Source organism: Erinaceus europaeus, chromosome 11, assembly GCF_950295315.1.
Source record: "Erinaceus europaeus chromosome 11, mEriEur2.1, whole genome shotgun sequence".
Taxonomy (NCBI): domain Eukaryota; kingdom Metazoa; phylum Chordata; class Mammalia; order Eulipotyphla; family Erinaceidae; genus Erinaceus; species Erinaceus europaeus.
The window spans coordinates 110,400,600-110,420,296 of NC_080172.1; the positions used below are offsets into that span (position 1 = coordinate 110,400,600).

A 19,697-nucleotide genomic window follows, 5' to 3' on the forward strand; every position below is an offset into this window, starting at 1 on the left:
TATGCAAGGCGAAGCAGGTCTGCAGGTGTCTGTCTTTCTCTCCCCCTCTCTGTCTTCCCCTCCTCTCTCCATTTCTCTCTATCCTATCCGACAATGACATCAATAATAACAACAACAATTAAACAACAAGGGCAACAGAAGGGAATAAATAATTATTTATTTTTAAAAAATGTACTTTGGTGTTAGCAGAATAGCTCACCCATAGAGTGTGGTGGTAAGCCATGTGCACAGCCCAGCTGTGTGCCCAACCCCCACCACATCGAGGGAAGTTTCTGTGTGCTGTGGCTTCTGCCCCTCCCTCCCTCCCTCCCTCCCTCTCCCTCCCTCTCCCCCTCCCCCTCCCCCCTCCCCCTCTCCTTCTCCCTCTCCTTGTGTGTGTGTGTGTGTTTGTGTGTGTGTGACTTTTGAAAAATGCCCTTTGAATATAGTGACACAGTTAAAAATGAAAGGATGACATTGTAACATGTGCACTTAGCCAGGTGCTCCACCACCTGGTCCCCTAAAAGTAAAACTTGTCATCTCTATACAGCAGTTAGTAGTAGTTTTATTTTAGAACTATAGCTTATGAATTAGAAATTCCATGAAATTATGTTGTTTAACCACAAGCTTTATTTTTTCACTGTGTTGTTATCTATTGGGATACATTTACAATATGACATATAAATTTAAGCATATAACACCTTCGACACATCTTTTATGTTTTCATGATTTGTTTTCTTTGAGTTGACTTTGGTTTACAAGACTAAATGTTTTAGAAGTACAGTTGTACACCTTTCCAAAATGTCAGACTTTGTGTCTCCATCTCAGTCAGTATCCCTCTGGAAAAAGCCTCTGGCTTCCTTCGACACTTGTAACCTCCTCTTTGATAATCTCAGTACTTCAGCCTGAGTCCAAACATTTGTGTTTTTGAATTTGCTTGTTTCCCCCAGCTTTGTCTTCTTACAAGCCACAAATATGTGAGAACATTCAGTATTTTCCTTTGATATTCTTGTAGGACCGACTTAATAGTATCGTATTTCTTTAACTCGCTTGAAATGCTCTTCACCAGTCTTTCAGACCTGAGTGACTGTTACAACCTAGCTGGATAGACTATTCTAGGGTAAAGGGCTTCCATTTAAAACTGTGACACTCTCATGCTAGTCTTTTTTCATCTTAAGAGATTCTGCTGAGAAATCATCTTCTACTCTTAGAGACTCCCACCTAGTAAGTGTCACTCTTACTTTTTCTCTTGCAACTTTCAAAATTCTCTTTATTTAATTTTTGCCATTTTAATTATGTGTCTTGGTATACTTTGGTCTCGGCTTATTTTGTTTGAAACTTTTTCTCTTTTTTTATCACTTTTTTTGGGTTTAATGCTTGACAGTACAGTTGTTGACAGCTCACCATAGTAAGTATCTACAAAATTCTCTCGCCTCCAACTTAAGGACCTTTTCTACCACCAAACACCAGGACCCCAGGTCCCTCCCCTAGTCTTCCCCTGGTCACTTTCCCCAGAGTCCTTTACTTTGCTGTAATAGACCAAACCAGTCCAAGTTTTCCTTTGTGTTTTCCATTTCTGTCCTTGCTGCGTAAGTACCACCTATGATGTCAAGTTGGTGTCATGGTAGCAGATGCAAGTCGGTGACTGAAAAGCATTAAGCTATAAAGAGGAACAAACTGTTTAATAATCAGGAACCTAAAGGTAAGGATATAGTAGATGAGATTTGAGGTCTCATTTTTTGGAAAGAGCTAGGAAGTCTATTCTAGGTTTATTCCAAGGGGCCCATGACTTCACTAATTTTTACTGAGCCCGACAGCTAACATGCAGGAGGGCTAAAAGTATTATCTGGGGAGATGGTATCAGAGTTGGAGATAGGACTAGGAAGCTGGATCAGGGCAGAGAGTAGCTCCCAAATATGGGAAAATTATGTAAATATCATTAACTGTAGACCCCATCAATCTGATCTGAGGCCCATGTCTATTCATATTCAGCACCGGAGCCTGTGTAGCCTCTGCATCTCTATAGCACTGAGCTTGCTTTCCATGGCCATAGGAACATTCTAGGCTGCACTCGCTATTGTCTGTATTTATATATATTTGTCCCAACCCCCTTTTCCCCTATGATCCTGTCCTCTCTTCCAACTCACACCCACATGTATTACTGCTTCTGAATATCCTTCCTCTCTTCCTCTTCTCTCTCTGTGTTGTGATGGAGTTGGAGTTCAGAACCCTCTGGGATGACTTCATCTTTCTTAATAGCTGTGTAGTATTCTGGTGTGTGTGTGTGTGTGTGTGTGTGTGTGTGTGTGTGTGTGTGTGTGTGTGTGTGTGTGTGTGTCAGTCATTGGATACTTGGGTTCTTAAAGCTTCTTGGTTTTGAAAATCTGTCTCCTTCAGTTTTTAGAAATCCTTGGCTATTATTTCTTCAAATAGGAATTCTGTCCATTTTCCTCCTCCTGCTAACTTGATGCAAATGTTATAATTCTCATATTATCTTTATGTTCGTTTTTGTCGTATCTCTGCTGTACTACTTCAGCCATTGGCTTTTCTCTTTCTCCTGGCTTTCTCTTCTGGGTTTTTTAGTTGAGCTACTATATTCTTTATTTCTCTGATTCCTGTTTGGTTTTTTTTTTCTCTCTCTCTCATTCTCTGACCACTGAAGTTCTCTTCCGCTGAACTTCTCATGTTGAGAGCATTCTTAGGAATGTAATTGTGACACCCTCTTCAAAGGTAACAGCTCTGCTGAATGTGAGGTTTTCTTCTAGTTACAGTTTTCGCCCAACAGTATGTTTTTTCACTATGGCTGAAGTCCTGTAAGGACCTGAGCCAGAGACCTGTGTTTGAGGCCAAGGAGTGAGAGTTCAAGGTTGTTAGTGCTCTGCGGCCCCAGGTCACTGTGGTTGGAGGTACAAGTCTAAACTGCTGTGAATTCTCAGTCCCAGTGGTGATCACTCTGTGCCCAACCTGAAAATCATGGGGAAGAGAATCTAGCAAGAACTGCCATGAAGACAGCTTCATGGGACTTCCCCTCCCCAAATCTGACTCCAGGTTTCTGTTACCATGTAGTAGAAACCGAACTCCAGTATGGTTTCCACCAGCACTCCAGCAAGCTACCATGATCGCAGGGAGTGTTGCCATCACTGTTCTCCCCTGCCCCTTTATAGCTTTTAATTTCCTGGTTTGCATTCTGTACAGTTATAGTACTAGGATTAGAGTGTCAGGATTTTAGTATATCTGCTCCTCTGTTCACCAAATGAGAGTTCTATGTGTGGTTGATAAGGAAGGAAAGAATCAGCCATCTTGGTCCCACCCCTAACTTCTTTCTTTTAAATTGATTTTTTTTTATTGTTGTAGTTATTATTGTTATTGATGTTGTCCTCATTGGATAGGACAGAGAGAAATGGAGAGAGGGGGAGATAAAGACACCTGCAGACCTGCTTCACCGCTTGTGAAGCGACTGCCCTGCAGGTGGGGAGCCAGGGGACTCGAACCGGGGTCCTTACGTAGGTCCTTGAACTTTGGAAGTGGCACATGTGCTTAACTAGCTGCGCTACCACCCGACTCCCTTTTTTTTTTTTTTTTTTTTTCCAATGTTTAATTTTAGGTAGAGACTTCAAGAGGGAAGGGGCTGGGTGGTGGCACACCTGGTTAAGCACACACATTACAATGTGTGAGGATCTGAGTTCAAGTGTCTGGTCCCCACTTACAGGGGGCAAGCTTCAGAAGTGGTGAAGCAGGGATGCAGGTATCTCTCTGTCTCTCTCTCTCACTTCCACTTCCTCTCAATTCTGACTGTCTCTATAGGTTAAATAAATAAAGATAATTAAAAATATGAGAAGGAAAGAAGAGATAGAGAGGAAAAGGAGAGTCAGAGACAGAGACTGACCTACAGAGCTGCTCTACTGCTCATGAAGCTTTCCCCCTGCAGGTGGGGTCTGGGGGCTTGAACTTGGATCCTTGTGCTCTATAACATATGTGCTCAACCAGATGGGCCACCACTCAGCCCTTTAAATTGATTTTTTTTTTTTTTTTGAGGAAAAGTATTATAAGACTATCTATCTTGAGTGTAGTTTCACACCTCCCCAACACACGCCCAGCACATTATACCCACAGCCAAATCGCCCGTTCCTTTCAGTGCAGAACAGTGGACCCTATCCCACCCCCACCCCCACCCCTTGATAGTCCCTCCTTTCCTCCCCCTTGAGTGAACTCAGCAGCACCTGTCCCCTTACTTCACAAACTTTTTTAAATTATGGATTAGTTTGCTAAATCTCTGATCAAGTTTTAGTCAGCTTTTTACTTCACCCCTAATTAAGTTTTTTATTAGTTTTAACCACTCTCTATGTCTACTACTATGATTCTCTGTGGTACTCTATAATCTTTATGGTGTGTTAATCATACACTTTAGTCTTCATTAATACATACTTAATTTTGGTTTAATTATGGGTTTAGAATATGGTATAAACTTTAGTCATACCACTTGATATATTTTAACATTTATATATGCTATATTATCACATTAATATATTTGAATCAGACCGATTTTTTTCAAAGCATCTGTAGCAAAACTGAAGCACATTTTATGGTTTTAAGGTTATAATAGCTAAAAGTTAGCTTATTTTAAAATCTAACTTTTTAAAAAAATTTACATTATTTATTTTCCCTTTTGTTGCCCTTGGTTTTATTGTTGTAGTTTATTATTGTCGTCGTTGTTAGGTAGGACAGAGAGAAATGGAGAGAGGTGGGAAAGACAGAGAGAGGGAGAGAAAGACATCTGCAGACCTGCTTCACTGCCTGTGATGGGACTTCCCTGCAGGTGGGGAGCTGGGGGCTCGAACCGGGATCCTTATGCCGGTCCTTGTGCTTTGTGCCACTGTGCTACCGTCCAACTCCCAAAATCTGCAACTTTTTAGAGTATGTTATTTTCTACTCAAATGCTTTTCTTACTACTACTTTGAAATGTTTTTCTCTTACAGCTTAATGTGTGAAAAAAGGATTTTTGAAACTGTGAATAGTGTAAGGCATCCTTTTCTGGTGAACCTCTTTGCATGTTTCCAAACCAAAGAGCATGTTTGCTTTGTAATGGAATATGCTGCCGGCGGCGACCTAATGATGCACATTCATACTGATGTCTTTTCCGAGCCCAGAGCTGTGTGAGTATGCTTTACACATTTCCCAGAGTTTTCTTATCATGACTGACTTCGTTGTTGTTCTTAATTAGTAGTAGTATTATTAGTATTTTCTGACTGGAAAATAAATCTCAATAAGAGATGTTTGAACTCCTTTCTTAGCGGTCTGTGTGAAAATTTCAGGGGTTTTCCCTAAATCACACTGCAGGTTCACTTAGTCACATTTTTCATTTTCTATTATATTTCCTTCTAAGGTAATGCCATCTATATAGCCATAGTTTTATATATTCTACTCAAGCTATACTGTTAAGTGAAAAAAATGAAAGGAAAGTCTTTGTAATATATTTGTTATAAAATAGTTCTATTTGCTTTTTAAGGACTATTTTTAGATTTTTTTTTTTTAATATTTTCCCTTTTGTTTCCCATGTTGTTTTATTGTTGTAGTTATTATTGTTGTTGATGTCATCGTTGTTGGATAGGACAGAGAGAAATGGAGAGAGGAGGGAAAGACAGAGAAGAGGAGAGAAAGATAGACACCTACAGACCTGCTTCACCACCTGTGAAGCAACTCCCCTGCAGGTGGGGAACCGGGGGTTCGAACCGGGATCCTTATACCAGTCCTTGCGCTTTGCACCACATGCGCTTAACCCACTGTGCTACTGCCCGACTCTCTTAAGGACTATTTTAAAACTTATATTATTTACATGTACTTATGATCTCTGAAGGACTACAAAAAGCTGATGTATACACTACTTTCAGTGAAAGACATAAGAATAGACTCTTCCTGGGAGGTGGCTCAGTGGGTAAAGCACTGGACTTGGAAGCACAAATAGACTCTTCTATAATTTTTTTTAAATATTTTTGTTTGATATATGAAGGTTTTGCTCATTTGTGCATGAAAGTAAATAATAGCAATCACTTGAGAATAAGTATGTGTGTGTGTACCTATGTAAATAAAATGTTTCTATTATTGTTAGAGTCTTCTGGGTGTTAAATCTAGAAAATTGCCCTTAATAGCTACATTATACACACTGGCTGTTATTCAATTTATGTCTCCAGCTCTGACCTCTTCCTTAAAATTGTCATGCCTACTAGCATCCAACAGTCCACATGTCTTTCCCTTTGTATGACTAAGGGATTTGTTTAATTTCTCAAACTGAAATCCTTGTATTTTTCATCTACCACTCCCTAGTTTTCTTAATCTTGCAGGTTTCTCTCATTAAATAGCAGTGCCATCTCTCATTGTATAACTTGTTCATAACAAAACACAGGGAGTCGTATTTCACTTCTTTTTCTCTGTACATGAAACATCTAAATTATTACCAAGTCTATAATCAGTTCATCTCTAAAACATACTCTAACTCAAACCAGCAGTAAGCCTAAATAGGCTTTATTCTTGAATGTTCATCACTTGTCCACATTTTTTCGAAAATAGCAGCTGACATTTCTATGGTATTTTCACTTTCACTCCATTATTTGATTCTTACCATGAATATCAGAGGCAGACAGAAGGAATGCTTTTGTGTGTTCAAGCTTTAGATGAAATAAATAAATACATACATACATACATATGTTCTGATGGATAGGGAGGCTTAAAAAAAGATAGTAGTCCAAAAGTTATACAAGGCTACTCATAGTCATTCACTGCATACTTAAAATTATAAGCAGGGGGCCCTAGACTATGCTTAACATTCTGCTAAATAATTTCCATGGAAATTTGTTTTTGTTTTGTTGTGCCCTTTTTTTTTTTTTTTTTAAGGAATAATAATTTTAAAAATCCAGTCCTCAGCTCTTATATTTGCTGAAAAAAGAAATCATATACTGAAGCAGTATGGCTGGTGAAATATAAGAATATAGACTATAATATGATATTGGATTGTGAGAAAAGGCATGACATATTTTTCTATGCAAAAATGTGTCATGATTTTTCTGACAACCCAATACTTCAGAATTTTAGTACTTCCCTCTAGTTATTCATCATTCATCTCAAATGTCCTTTAAAAAAAAAAGTATTGTATTTATTTCTAAGAGATGAAAAGAAAGAAACAGCATCACTCTGACATATGTGCTGCTGGGGCTCAAACTTAAGACCTCTTGCTTGAGGGCTTAACACTTTCTCCACTGCTCCACCTCCTAAGCCACTCAAATGTCATTTCGTAAACAGTCCTATCCTGCCTATTTATCTAAACTTCTAAATTATTATATCACCAAACCCACAGAATATGTAATACTGTCTTAATTGTTTGGGGTTTTTTGTTTTTGTTTTGTTTTGTTTTGTTTTGCCTCCAGGATTATCGCTGGGGCTCTGGTGTCTGGACTACGAATCCACTGCTCCTGGAGGCCATTTTTCCCATGTTTGTTGCCCTTGTTGTTATTGTTATTGCTATTGTTGTTGGCTAGGACAGAGAAATCGAGGGAGGAGAGGGAGAGAAAGATGGACACCTGCATACCTGCTTCACTGCTGGTGAAACGACCCCCTGCAGGTGGGGAGGTGGGGGCTCGAACCGGGATCCTTACACCGGTCCATGTGCTTCACGTCATGTGTGCTTAACCCACTGCGCTACTATCCGCCCCCCACTTAATTGTATTTTTCTTTTCTCCATAGAACTTTATTTCTACCTAATACCTTCTTTATTTTATCCTTTGCATTTTTGCTGTCTCTCTTCTAGAAGAAGGGAGTAAGGACCATGTCTCTGCACTACTAGAACTACTAAGGACATAATAGTGAATTTTGATGGGAAGAGACAACAGACTCAAATTTCTTCCTAGCTTTGCTGTTTCCCAGCTGTGTGACTTTAGAGAAATTAATTTACTCTTCTGAGAGCACTACATAAAAAAGTAAATAAATTTGCAAAAATCAGTATAAAGTTCTAATGGATAGCTAAATAGTAGCTACTATACTATCAAACATTTCTTAATTTTAAAATTCAAATCGTGGCCTGTTTTTTAAAAATAAATGTGTAAAACATTTTTATACTATCAATATTTACTGTATCTTTAAGTATAATATTAAAGCCTGGAAAATGTTCACTAAGTAGAGGAATTCTTGCCTCTTGGTGAGGGTGAGAGAGGTGATAGGGAGAATTGAACAGATGGAGGACACATTATTTATTGCACTTGGGGGCCTGGGTATTCTCTCTACTTTATAGAGAAAGTATCCAGACATTATGAGTGTAATTAAGAAGGGGTTCTTTTAAGTGACTCCATGTAAACTATTTCATACTGAAAGCAGATTTACATTTTTAATTCATTTATTGATTACTTATTTCTTTATTCATTAAATCTACCATGTCAGACATTATCCTAAACATTTAAGATAAAATGATTATCTTCTCTCTCCAGACTTAATGTTCTATCTAGGCTCAAACCCATCTACTAAGATTCTAGACCTTTTTACCTGCCCCAGAGAAACTCCAAATCAGAGGCTGGGTGGTGTCACACTTGGTTGAGTGCACATGTAACAAACGACAAAGACCCGGGTTCCAGCCCCCGGCCCCCACCTGCAGGGGGCAAACTTTGCAAGTGGTGAAGCAGTGCTGCAGGTGTGTCTCTGTCCCTCTCCCTCTCTCTGTCCTTCCCTTCTCTGTCAATATCTGGCTGTCTCTACCCAATAAATAAATAAAAATAAATAGTTCTCTTTCATATTAAAAAGAAGAAGAAACTCCAAATCAGCATATGTAAAGTCAAACTGATGTTCTCCACAAAACTTTGGCTACTGCTTGTAATCTTCACCCATTCGTTAACAAAGCAAATTTGAGTGTCATGTTCAGCTTCTCCCTCTTGCTGATTCTCTATAGCCAGTAAGACACACCAATTCCTATTGCGCTGAGTGGTGTTTGTTTTTCTTAATGTATCTCTTTGCCACTACTTTGAATGTTTTCATGTTCTTTTTTTTTCTGTTTTAAACTTTATTAACTTATTTTTTATTTCTTTATTGTGGGAATTAATGTTTTACAGTCGACAGTAAATACCTGCTGGTTGTACATGCATAACATTTCTCAGTTTTCCACATAACAATACAACCCTCACCACTAGGCTCTCTGTCACCCTTTTCCAGGGCCTGTTTGTATGTTCTGTTATAATAGTCTTTATGCCTGTTGTTTATGCCTTCTAGATACCCTACTGTTGTTTATGCCTTCTAGATACCCTACTACTACTACTACTACTACTACTACTACTACTACTACTACTACTACTACTGCTTCTGCTCCAACTTGTACACTGCTATGGGAGAGGAGGGACTGATAAATCTGATCATTCTGTCTTGATTAAAATTATTTGAGAGGAACTTTCCATGTTCATGATCGTTCACAATTTTATTCCACACTGTCTTTTTAGCCCATGTCTTTCATACCCAGTATATCTTCCCAGTCCTTCACCCACATGAAACCTGTTATTGGTTGTCTGTCAAACATATTACTCCTGTTACACATCTATACCATCTTATCAGGGGAAAATTCTATACTTCCCTCATGAAAAAGCTACTACCCATCAGCTCTTCAAGTACGTTGTAATAGAAACCAGACTAATTGTCCACTCGAAGGCCTCAGTGATTTTTTTTCTTTTCATCTCTTTATTGGTAAATCATAAGGTGAAACATGACAGTTAGTGGCAAATAAATTTTACACTCAGTGTAATTTATGTATTTAATTACATCTGGATTTACTTCCCATCTCATTTTATAAGTTTTATTTGTCCTTTTAATAAAACAGGCCTCAGAGATTTTTACCACGCAGAATCAGTGGCTTCAGTTGTGGAGACAGTATTTTTCTTCTTTTTTTTTTATTAGTGATTTAATATGATTGACAAAATTATTTTTAGCAAGATTAATTTTTAACTTTACTTTCTATATCTAGTACACACCTTATTATATCTGGTACACAGAAAGGACTAAGTAAATGCTTGTGAAACTAGTTAACTAATTGAAACATTCAAGTGTAAAGTGACATTTAACAGTATTGGAATCTTATCAAACATCTTTTGATTTAATTCGTTAAACAGATTTTATGCTGCATGTGTAGTTCTTGGGTTGCAGTATTTACATGAACACAAAATTGTTTATAGGTAAGTGACGTTTGAATTCTTTTGTGTGGATTATATTAAAAGACAGTGATAAAGAATAATTTATGTTTTAACAGTAGCCTAGTTTTCTCTTTCATATAATTGTTCTCTAAAAAATCAAACTTGAATTTTAAAATATAATAATACAATGACATAATAACTACATGTTTCTGCACAACTTACATGTGACTTATACCATAATTATATGATGAGCCTCTATTCCTATGGCTACTTGGTCAACATATTCAAACTTTAAATTGACTGATAACAATTCACTAACAGCTTTATTCCAGATGAATATTTTGTATTTAGTTAATCCACAGCAGAAAATTTCTAAAAAGTAGCACTCCTCCAAACATGTCAGTGTGTGTACCAGACTAGATGCCACAATATCTTCTTCGTTACATTGGCTGCCAACTCGACAGTATATTTCATGACATAACTGTTTAATGTATTGACACAGGCTTCTTACCAAATTGCAGAACAGTAACAAATAGTTCATGGCCTAGAAGCTACTTCGTGAGCTATCCTTTGAATGGCATTGCTCTAGACCAGATAAATTACAGAAACACCAATAAAAATTAGCAAGCTATAAACATTGCCATACTCAAATTCTAAAAGTATTTCCAAGTTGAAGCTTTCCTTATCAGACCTGTTTTTATTCAAAGTGTAAAATAGTTTCAACTTAATTTGCAATCAGTATAAATGAGTAGCTTTCTCTTTGTTTTGAATTACTCTCTTAGAAGGTTTAGACAGACCCACAACCATAACCCTATTTGAATTGTTAGCTTGATGATTACTTTTCATATCAAATTATAACTAAAACTTTTAGTAAATACTCCCATTGAACATTATTCTTATCTATATTATCTGCTAGTTTCATTTATTATTTTCATTTTGCATTTTTTTTTATCCTGAACAGAGATTTGAAATTGGATAACTTATTGCTAGATACAGAGGGCTTTGTGAAAATTGCTGATTTTGGTCTTTGCAAAGAAGGTAACTGGATATTTTAAAGTTCCTTTTCTAATATAGTACTAACCCTTGGTTCATTGGTAGTTTTTGTGGAAAGCACAAAACAATTTTAAGTTTAATTTATGCTTTATTAAAATATTCTAAGATGTTCATATCCATTTTTCATATTGTTTAGAACTTTATTAATGTGGATATAGTTGAGTTTTCAGAACTTACAGTATAAACTTCTGTGTCAACTCTAAGGAACCACTGATGAAGTTGGAATTATAAAGACTTAGTAATTTCTCTCTTAACTTATTAAAATTTTAAGTTTACATAGTTCCTCTTTCTCTTCTTTTATTTTTCTTTTCCTTTCTTCTTTTTAAATTTATCAAAGCTCAACTTAGCTGTGACTCTTGGTGGTGGCTTAGATTGAACAAATTCTTTGGGTTATCATTACAGTATTTCTTTAGCCAACTGTTATAAAATAGAGAAAAAATATACACAAGTATATTTTATACATCAAAGTAAACTAGGAATGTGAATCAAAGGTAACATTAAAAAGGTATGGAACTGTACCCCTATTATCTTACAATCTTGTTAATCGTTAAATCACTAATAAAAAATTTTTAAAAGAGAGAAAGAGAAAACACAGCCCTGGGTTTGAATTCTGACTCTTAACATTTAATTACTGTGTGTTTGGGGGGGGGGGTACTTTTAACATTATAGTCAGTTTCTTCAGCTATTAAATGAGCATAAACCTTCCTATTTGGGAGCATTATAAGAATTGGAAATAATTATGTGACACAGGGCTAACACGTAGTGCAGAGGGGTTTTGTTGTTGTCTTTTGTTTTTTTGCTTCCAGATTTATTGCTGGGGTCAATGCTAGACGAATCCACTGCTTCTGGTTGTCCTCTTCCCCCCCTTCTTCTTTTTTTTTTTTTTGATTTGATAGGATAGAGAAATTGAGGGGGAGAGAAAGATAAGACACTTGCAGACCTGCTTCAGCACTTGTGATGTGTCCCCGACTGCACTGAGTGGGAGCGGGGGCCCAAACCTAGATCCTTGCTCAGGTTCTTGCACATAGAACTATGTGTGCTTAGCAGGGTACACCATCACCCAGCCTCCCAGAGATTTTCTTAGGTTTAATTAGAGTATAAATAATAATGTCAGTCTCCCTCACTATGTGTCCGTCACACATAATAAATAAGCTTTGTAAATAGTTGTTCATCAGTTATCAGTTGACTTCCTGATTACTGAACTCAATGAACAGAGGTGGGTGGGTGTGTGTGTGTGTGTGTGTGTGTGTGTGTGTGTGTGTGTGTGTGTGTGTGTGTGTGTGTGTGTCCGTGTCCTGTGGGGTGGTACAAGGAAGGCAGCACAATGGAAGATCTCAGGGTTTGCAAGCAAGAGGTCCCAAGTCTGTTTCCTTTTCTGATATATACTTAACTACCTCTAGATATCTCTGCATGAAAATGTATTAGCTGCACCGAAAGCTATATATACACAAAAATCGTTTATTTACCTTAAGCCATCTAGTTTGGGTATATGTGTGCTTAACCAGGTGCACCACTGCCCGGCCCCCTTAAACCATCGAACTTGTAGTTGATTGTGCCACATTCCACTCTCATCCTGCCAACTGGAAAGCATGGAATTATATTCTGGACTCTGTTCTTTGTTCTCTACTTCACATCCAATTGAATCATAGAATCGTGCTAACATCTGCCTTCTTAAGATTTCTTAATTTTTTCTTTGCTTCTGCTGCTAATAACCATCATCTTGTTTTGACTAGGCTACTTCTATAGTCTCTTAACCCTTCCTGTCTCTAATTTTATTCTCCCTCCAGTCAATCTACCATATAAGTACTAAAGTGCTAAAGGGGCCCATATAAATACAAAACTGATCATGTTATAGCCTTGCTGGAAACCTTATAATGGCTAAGCTGTGGTATACACTGCCCTTCTTGCTCTGCCTGTTTGCTTCTCTCACCAACTCCCTTGCTGCTGTCTACCTAGTACTTTCTGCTTCAACAATAACTGTTTACAGGTAATGTTTTTTTCCACTGTCGTTCAACCCACTTGTATTTGTTGACTAACACAGATGTACCTCATTGTCACCCTTGAGATTCTTCTCCCATCCCCACCCCCCTAACTCAGTGAAGGAGTACTCTTAAGTGTGTCTCAATACTGTCTTACCATATCATTATGAAGTTATCAATATATATCTTTTCCTCTGATTTCTTGTAAGGTCCTTAAATTTCTCTCAACTTAATTTTTGTGTTCCGGCCATTTGGCACAAGCACCTAAAATGTAACAGTCAAAACATGTACTGAACAGTAAACTCTTTAAAAATGTTTTTCTTCATTATAAAGATGTACACAGTACATTATAAAAGCTTGAAACTTGTAAGCACTCTTGTGCCAGACATTTCACCAGTATACTCAGGGTTTCTTTAATTTGTAATACTAGCTTTTAACTTCCTCTCAGAATAGCAGGGGACAAGAAAAATTGTCAGAATGATGGCGGGAAAAGTCAGGATACATTTTTGCACAGAAAAAAAACGTGCCGTGGCTTTTCTGAGAGCCCAATATACTTAGCACATAAGCATTATGTTAAAATATCACAGGTTTTATAAAATTATAAACAAGACCAAAAATACAATATCTGTATCCTAGAAGTATGACATGTGTTGTGTCTTAATTGTAAACAGTATAGACTTAAAAATCCAGAAACATTAGTTCTCTGTTTATGTTAACTTTTTCCTAATCCTGGCTAAGTCTTATAAAAGGCTTGTGTAGAGCTTATATAAACTTCATATCAACTACATTTTAAAAATATTATTGAAGAAGAGCAATGTGAGTGTTTTAAAGATACCTTACTAAAAGAAAGGTATTACCTTTAGTATTACCTTACTAAAAGAAAAAAGTCACACCACAATGATGTGCTAATGTGTTTTAATTATGCCCTTTAAATCTTGATCCACAGACTTAAAGTTTTGAGATTTTCATTCAGTGTAAATGTATATACCTTTTGAATTTTAAAATTCTGAGCTTGTCTTTCTCTTTTACAAGGTATCATTCAAAAAGAACTTTTAACACATCAGACTGCATGGAAACATTACCTTGAATATGTAGGATACATATTTGATTCACTAGTATATTGCTGAGTTGTGAAGCAAATAAATGTATTTGAATGCCAACTGGCTAAGATATCAAGACAGACCTACTTCCTACCCACTAATCCTTTTCTAACAAATTTCTCCTTAATTTGCTGAAATAATAGGATATTAGTACATTGTATCATATGACACATTTGCTCCACTTTCAATAACTAAATGGTTTACTGATTGGTATTCTCCAAAATATACTGTCATTTTTCTTTTTTTTTTTAATTTATTTATTTGTTTAAAAATGGATACATTAACAAAACCATAGGATAGGAGGGGTACAACTCCACACACTTCCCACCACGAGATCTCCATATCCCATCCGCTCCCCTGATAGCTTTCCTATTCTTTATCCCATTTTTCTAATAAAGCAAATAAACTTGTTTAAAAGTTTGAATTCAGAAAATTACCCCCCCCCCTTTTTTTTTTGTCACCATCAGAGCTTCACTGCTCCAAGATGACTTTTTTTTTTTTAAGATAGAGACGGAGACAAAGAGGCAGAGAGAAAGAGGAAGAGACCACAGCACTGAAGTTTCCTCCAGGGCAGCAGAGCTGGACTGAGACCTGGGATGTGTACCCAGCAACACCATGTTATGTGCGTGCGTGCGTGCCGGCCAAGAACCCTTTCCTTTAGTTGTGACACATTGTCATCTTAGAAAGCAGTGGCAAGACAGAGAGCAAAATGGAGCCTGAAGATTTACCTGTTCGTTGTACAGTGGAGTGTTACATGGTTTTCTCTACACCAGTCCTTAACCTTTTTTCATCTTTGATATATCTTGAGTTAGGGTCACCATGTATAAAATAGGCAACTTTAATTTTATTTCTTAAGGATATCTTCTGATTTTTATGCTAGATTGTCTTCTTTGCTAACAGGTGTTTAAATGCTTTGTTTTCTAGGAATGGGATACGGAGACAGAACGAGCACATTCTGTGGCACTCCTGAGTTTCTTGCTCCAGAAGTATTGACAGAGACATCCTACACGAGGGCTGTGGATTGGTGGGGCCTCGGTGTACTCATCTATGAAATGCTCGTTGGCGAGGTAAGAAGTACTAAGATAGGTGAGAGAAGAGGAAAGATGATAGAGTAGAATATCCCCTTCATAAAGCCACTTACTGTTTAATGTTTCCCAGATAAGTGGAAACTAAATGTATGAATAAATGTAATTAATTGGTTTGTGCATCTATATCACACTTTGGGGTTTTGTTTAAGATTATCGTCTCTGGAAGACTCATAAAAAGAATGTACTTTCTGGGGGCCAGGTGGTGGCACACCTGTTGAGCGCACATGTTACAGTGCACAATGACCCAGGTTCGAGGCAGCAGGTGTCTCTCTGTCTCTCTCCCTGTCACCCCCTTCCCTCTCAATTTCTATTTTTTTATTCCCTTTTGTTGTCCATGTTTTATTGTTGTTGTTGATGATGTTGTTGTTGGATAAGACAGAGAGAAATGGAGAGAGGTGGGGAAGACGGGGAAAGAAAGAGAGATACCTGCAGACCTGCTTCACCGATTTTGAAGCGACTCCCCTGCAGGTGGGGAGCCAGGGGCTCTAACCAGGATCCTTATGCCAGTCCTTGGACTTCGTGCCACCTGCACTTAACCCACTACGCTACTGCCCGACTTCCCCTTCTCAATTTCTAGCTGTGTCTATCCAATAAATAAATAAATATTTTAAAATAGATATTTAAAAAAAGAATGTACTTTCTCCTTATTATAGTCATCTATTTATAAATAAATGTTGCTTTTAAAGATGGTGTGGCACAGATTAAAAGATACACAGTTTTTTCTAAATGGTTACTTACTGGCCTCAGTTGCTACTGGGGCCAGGTGGCAGTGCACCTGGTAGCGAGCACAGCTTACAATGCTCAAGGACCCAGATTAAGCCTTCCCTCCCCAACCCTCACCTACACTTCACTAGGAGGAAACGTCACTAGGAGTGAAGCAGGGTTTCATGCCTCTCTCTTCTCTCTCCCTCGCCCTCTCTTTCTCCCTTCCCTCTCAATTTCTGTCAATGTCTATCAAAAATAGTTAGTAAAGAGTTATTGCTACTTAGGAAACGTATCAAATAAAACGAAAGTATAATCTTGTCATCAGTTGCTAGAAACAGTAGATCAGAGTGCACTTTGGAAAAATAATTGAAAGCTACTTTGCGGAGCTTAATGATCTTAGATGCAAAAAGAAGAAAAGTTACCTGAAGTTGTTTATTGGTTCTTTAATTTCCCCGTCTCCAGCAACTTCCATATACATTTAAGGCATAAGTTAAATTAGTAACTTAATGAATAAATATAGAATGTAAAAAATGTTCAGTTTTACTCTGTGGCTGTCATTTAGTTATTCATACTCCAAGCATGATTTTAGTTCACCCAAAAAAAGATAGTTTTTTGTTTTATCTCATTTTATTTTTTGGGTGGGGGTGAGGTGGGTGGTGGTGATGGTGGGTGGTGTAAAGATAGTCTTTTAATATGTAATGTTGAAGTGGACTTTTGGAAAAGAAATATTTAAACTATGTTTACCTTGTGATCAAAGGTCCCTATCTAAATTTTTTACCTGTTTAAAAAAGCTTCTGTATGGTGTTTTAAAATTAGAAAGTGTCATCACTAATCCAGTGGTCTTCATAAGAGTGCCAGAAACAATGTTTTTCTAAATTTTGACATAGTTGAATTTCTGTTTTCCTTCTTTTTTTTAAGTAACACTTTTACTGCTTTAGTTTTCAAGTGTAGCTTTCAGTTGTGTATGAGATTTAATTTAATTATGAAACAATTTTCACATGAGGGCTGAGGAAACTGCTTGATGGTTATGCAAACGCTTGTCATGCCTGAGGTTTCAAGGTCTGAAGGTCACTTCCTGGCACCACCATAAGCCCGAGCTATGCAGTCCTCGTGTGTGTGTGTGTGTGTGTGTGTCTGTCTCAACTGTTGACTTAAAATTTAGTCTCCACGTTAACGATGACTTACAGAAAATGTGAGTTTCTTGAAAATTTGCAGAATTAAAACCTACTTGGTTGTAGTTCCTCCTATTCTACAGTAGCTGGAGGACTGGCAGTGAATAAGTAAAGAAACTCCTGTTTCATTTTTGTTTTTAAAGAGCTTCTGATGATTGAAAGAGCTTCTGATGATTGACTGAGACATTGTATCTAGCTATTCATTCAGGGTTACTTTTTATAATTTCATTTCTTTTTGGTAGCTCCTGAAGAGGACAGTTGAGATGGAATACATGTAAAATTAATCAGGGGGGGGGCAGGCGATGGCACACCTGATTAACATTGCAGTGCGAAAGAGCCCTGGTCCCCACCAGCCAGGGGAAAACATCATGAATGGTGAAGCAGGGCTGCAGGTGTCTCTCTCTGTCTCTTTTCCTCCCTGTCTCCCCCCCCATATTTCTCTGTCTCTAGCCAATAATAAAATAAAGTATATTTTTTAAAAGATTGTTAAAAAATAAAACTAATCAGTATACTTTATAGTTGTATAGTATCAATGAAATATAGCAAATTGTTGAGGTTACTGAGTATGTCAGGCATTTGCAGATTTGGATTTGAAATTTTTACAAGTTTGACAACTAGAAAGGCTCCAGGAATAAAAAGTTAAGTGCTTGACAGACTACTGGATTTTTTTACTTTTATTTTGTTTTGAGCCTGGATCTTGTCCATGTATTTTTTTTTCCCCTTCATTCAGATAAACACAGGAGAGGCGTAATAACACAATTGTCAGCTATACTAGTTATTAGCCTATTCACAGGAATAGGCAATGTTAACATCTTAACACATTGTAGGTGCATCTGTTGTAGACAGAACACACCGTGTATAATGTATTTCCACAAACTGTATGCCCAAGTTTATCTGTCTCATTCTGTCTTTATTTCCCCAAGACTGAAGTTCTTGGAGATTTTTATTTGTTACCTAAATACATCTTTTTGATTAGTAGACACTCAGATATTGACTGGTCATTTTAAATGGAAAATTAATGAAATATAATACTATAAAGTAAAAAAGAAAAAGGATATATGCTGTGATGAAGTTTGTTATAAGAGTGTGAAATAAATTTAAGGAAGAATTTAGGACTCTGCCTACTGGTGCTTTGACATGTCAGTCACACACATGTATGTTCTGTGGGAAATAAGCACCCCTGCTGTAGCTTCCTGTAGTCCTGTTTATTTTTGTTTTAATGTTTTTTATCCTCGCTACTGGGTTCTCGGTTGTACTTTGAGCAGGTAATAGGATTTTCCTGTATTGAAACTCATTTTACTTACTTAGATATTTCTTCTAGTCTCCCTTTCCTGGTGATGATGAAGAGGAAGTTTTTGACAGTATTGTAAATGATGAAGTAAGATATCCAAGGTTCTTATCTACAGAAGCCATTTCCATAATGAGGAGGGTAAGTATCAACGGTTTCAAAACTACCTAGACTTTTTGCATTGAAAGTAATCTTCCAGTAGAACTTAGAAATTGTTTTTCAGTTCATAGACATTGCACTGTTTATTGTTTTTTAACCAGAGCACCGCTTAGTTCTGGCTTATGGTGGTGCTGGGGATGAAAGTGTTGGTATAGTCACTATGCTATCTCCTTGATCTGCGTTGTTTATTTTAAGATTTGTTTGATTTCTTCTAACCAGTTAAAGAGGTAGATCAGAATATTGTTTATCTGTGAGACATAGTGGTGAAGGGGAGTGAGCCTGGCACCTTTAGAGCCCCAGGCATGAATGTCTGATGTGTTCTTGCTGTGCTGTTCTCCCACACTTCACTGCGTGGTCCAGTGCACACACCCAACCCCACCCCCCAAATGCTGGAATCTTTGCAAGTTATAAGAATTCTTACCAACTGAGTTGCTGGCTTTACTTTAACTTTTTTACCTCATGTTGTGTTAGCTGTTAAGAAGAAATCCTGAGCGGCGCCTCGGAGCTGGTGAGAAGGATGCAGAAGATGTAAAAAAGCATCCATTTTTCCGGGTAACTGAAATTTTATAATTTTTGAGTGCAGCTGTAGCAATTAGAAATAGGAGAGTACACTCAAATTTGAACCTGGCCTCCATGACAGTGAGGAAGCATTGGTACTGTGGTATCTTTCCCCCGTCTTGTCTCTCTGTCTGAAAAACTAGGCCCAGAGTAGTGGTGCTTTAGCGACAACAAGAAAATGGTGATTTGGGAGTCCGGCAGAAAGCGCAGCAGGTTAAGCACACATGGCGCGAAGCACAAGGACCAGCATAAGGATCTCGGTTCGAGTCCCCGGCTCCCCACCTGCAGGGAGTGGGTCTCTTTACAAGTGGTGAAGCAGGTCTGCAGGTGTCTCTCTTTCTCTCCCCCTCTGTCTTTGATAACATCAGTAACAATAACTATAATAACAATAAAAAACAAGGGCAACAGAAAGGAAATAAATAAATAAATAAATATTAAAAAAAAAAGAAAAGAAAATGGTGATAG

General features: G+C 37.5%; 1 protein-coding gene across 4 annotated transcripts in view; it reads left to right on the plus strand.

Moving 5' to 3' along the window:
- Positions 1 to 19,697, plus strand: part of PKN2 (protein kinase N2) — an 85,439-nt gene that overhangs the window by 63,175 nt on the left and 2,567 nt on the right. For 3 of the 4 annotated variants that reach the window (XM_060202299.1, XM_060202301.1, XM_060202300.1), the window contains 6 exons: positions 4,956 to 5,132; positions 10,110 to 10,172; positions 11,092 to 11,168; positions 15,187 to 15,329; positions 18,549 to 18,656; positions 19,146 to 19,226. In XM_060202299.1, the coding sequence (XP_060058282.1) occupies positions 4,956 to 5,132; positions 10,110 to 10,172; positions 11,092 to 11,168; positions 15,187 to 15,329; positions 18,549 to 18,656; positions 19,146 to 19,226 (649 nt within the window). Of the gene's footprint in view, positions 1 to 4,955; positions 5,133 to 10,109; positions 10,173 to 11,091; positions 11,169 to 12,970; positions 13,277 to 15,186; positions 15,330 to 18,548; positions 18,657 to 19,145; positions 19,227 to 19,697 lie in introns of those variants that run through there. The other variant, XM_060202302.1, reaches the window with a different exon arrangement.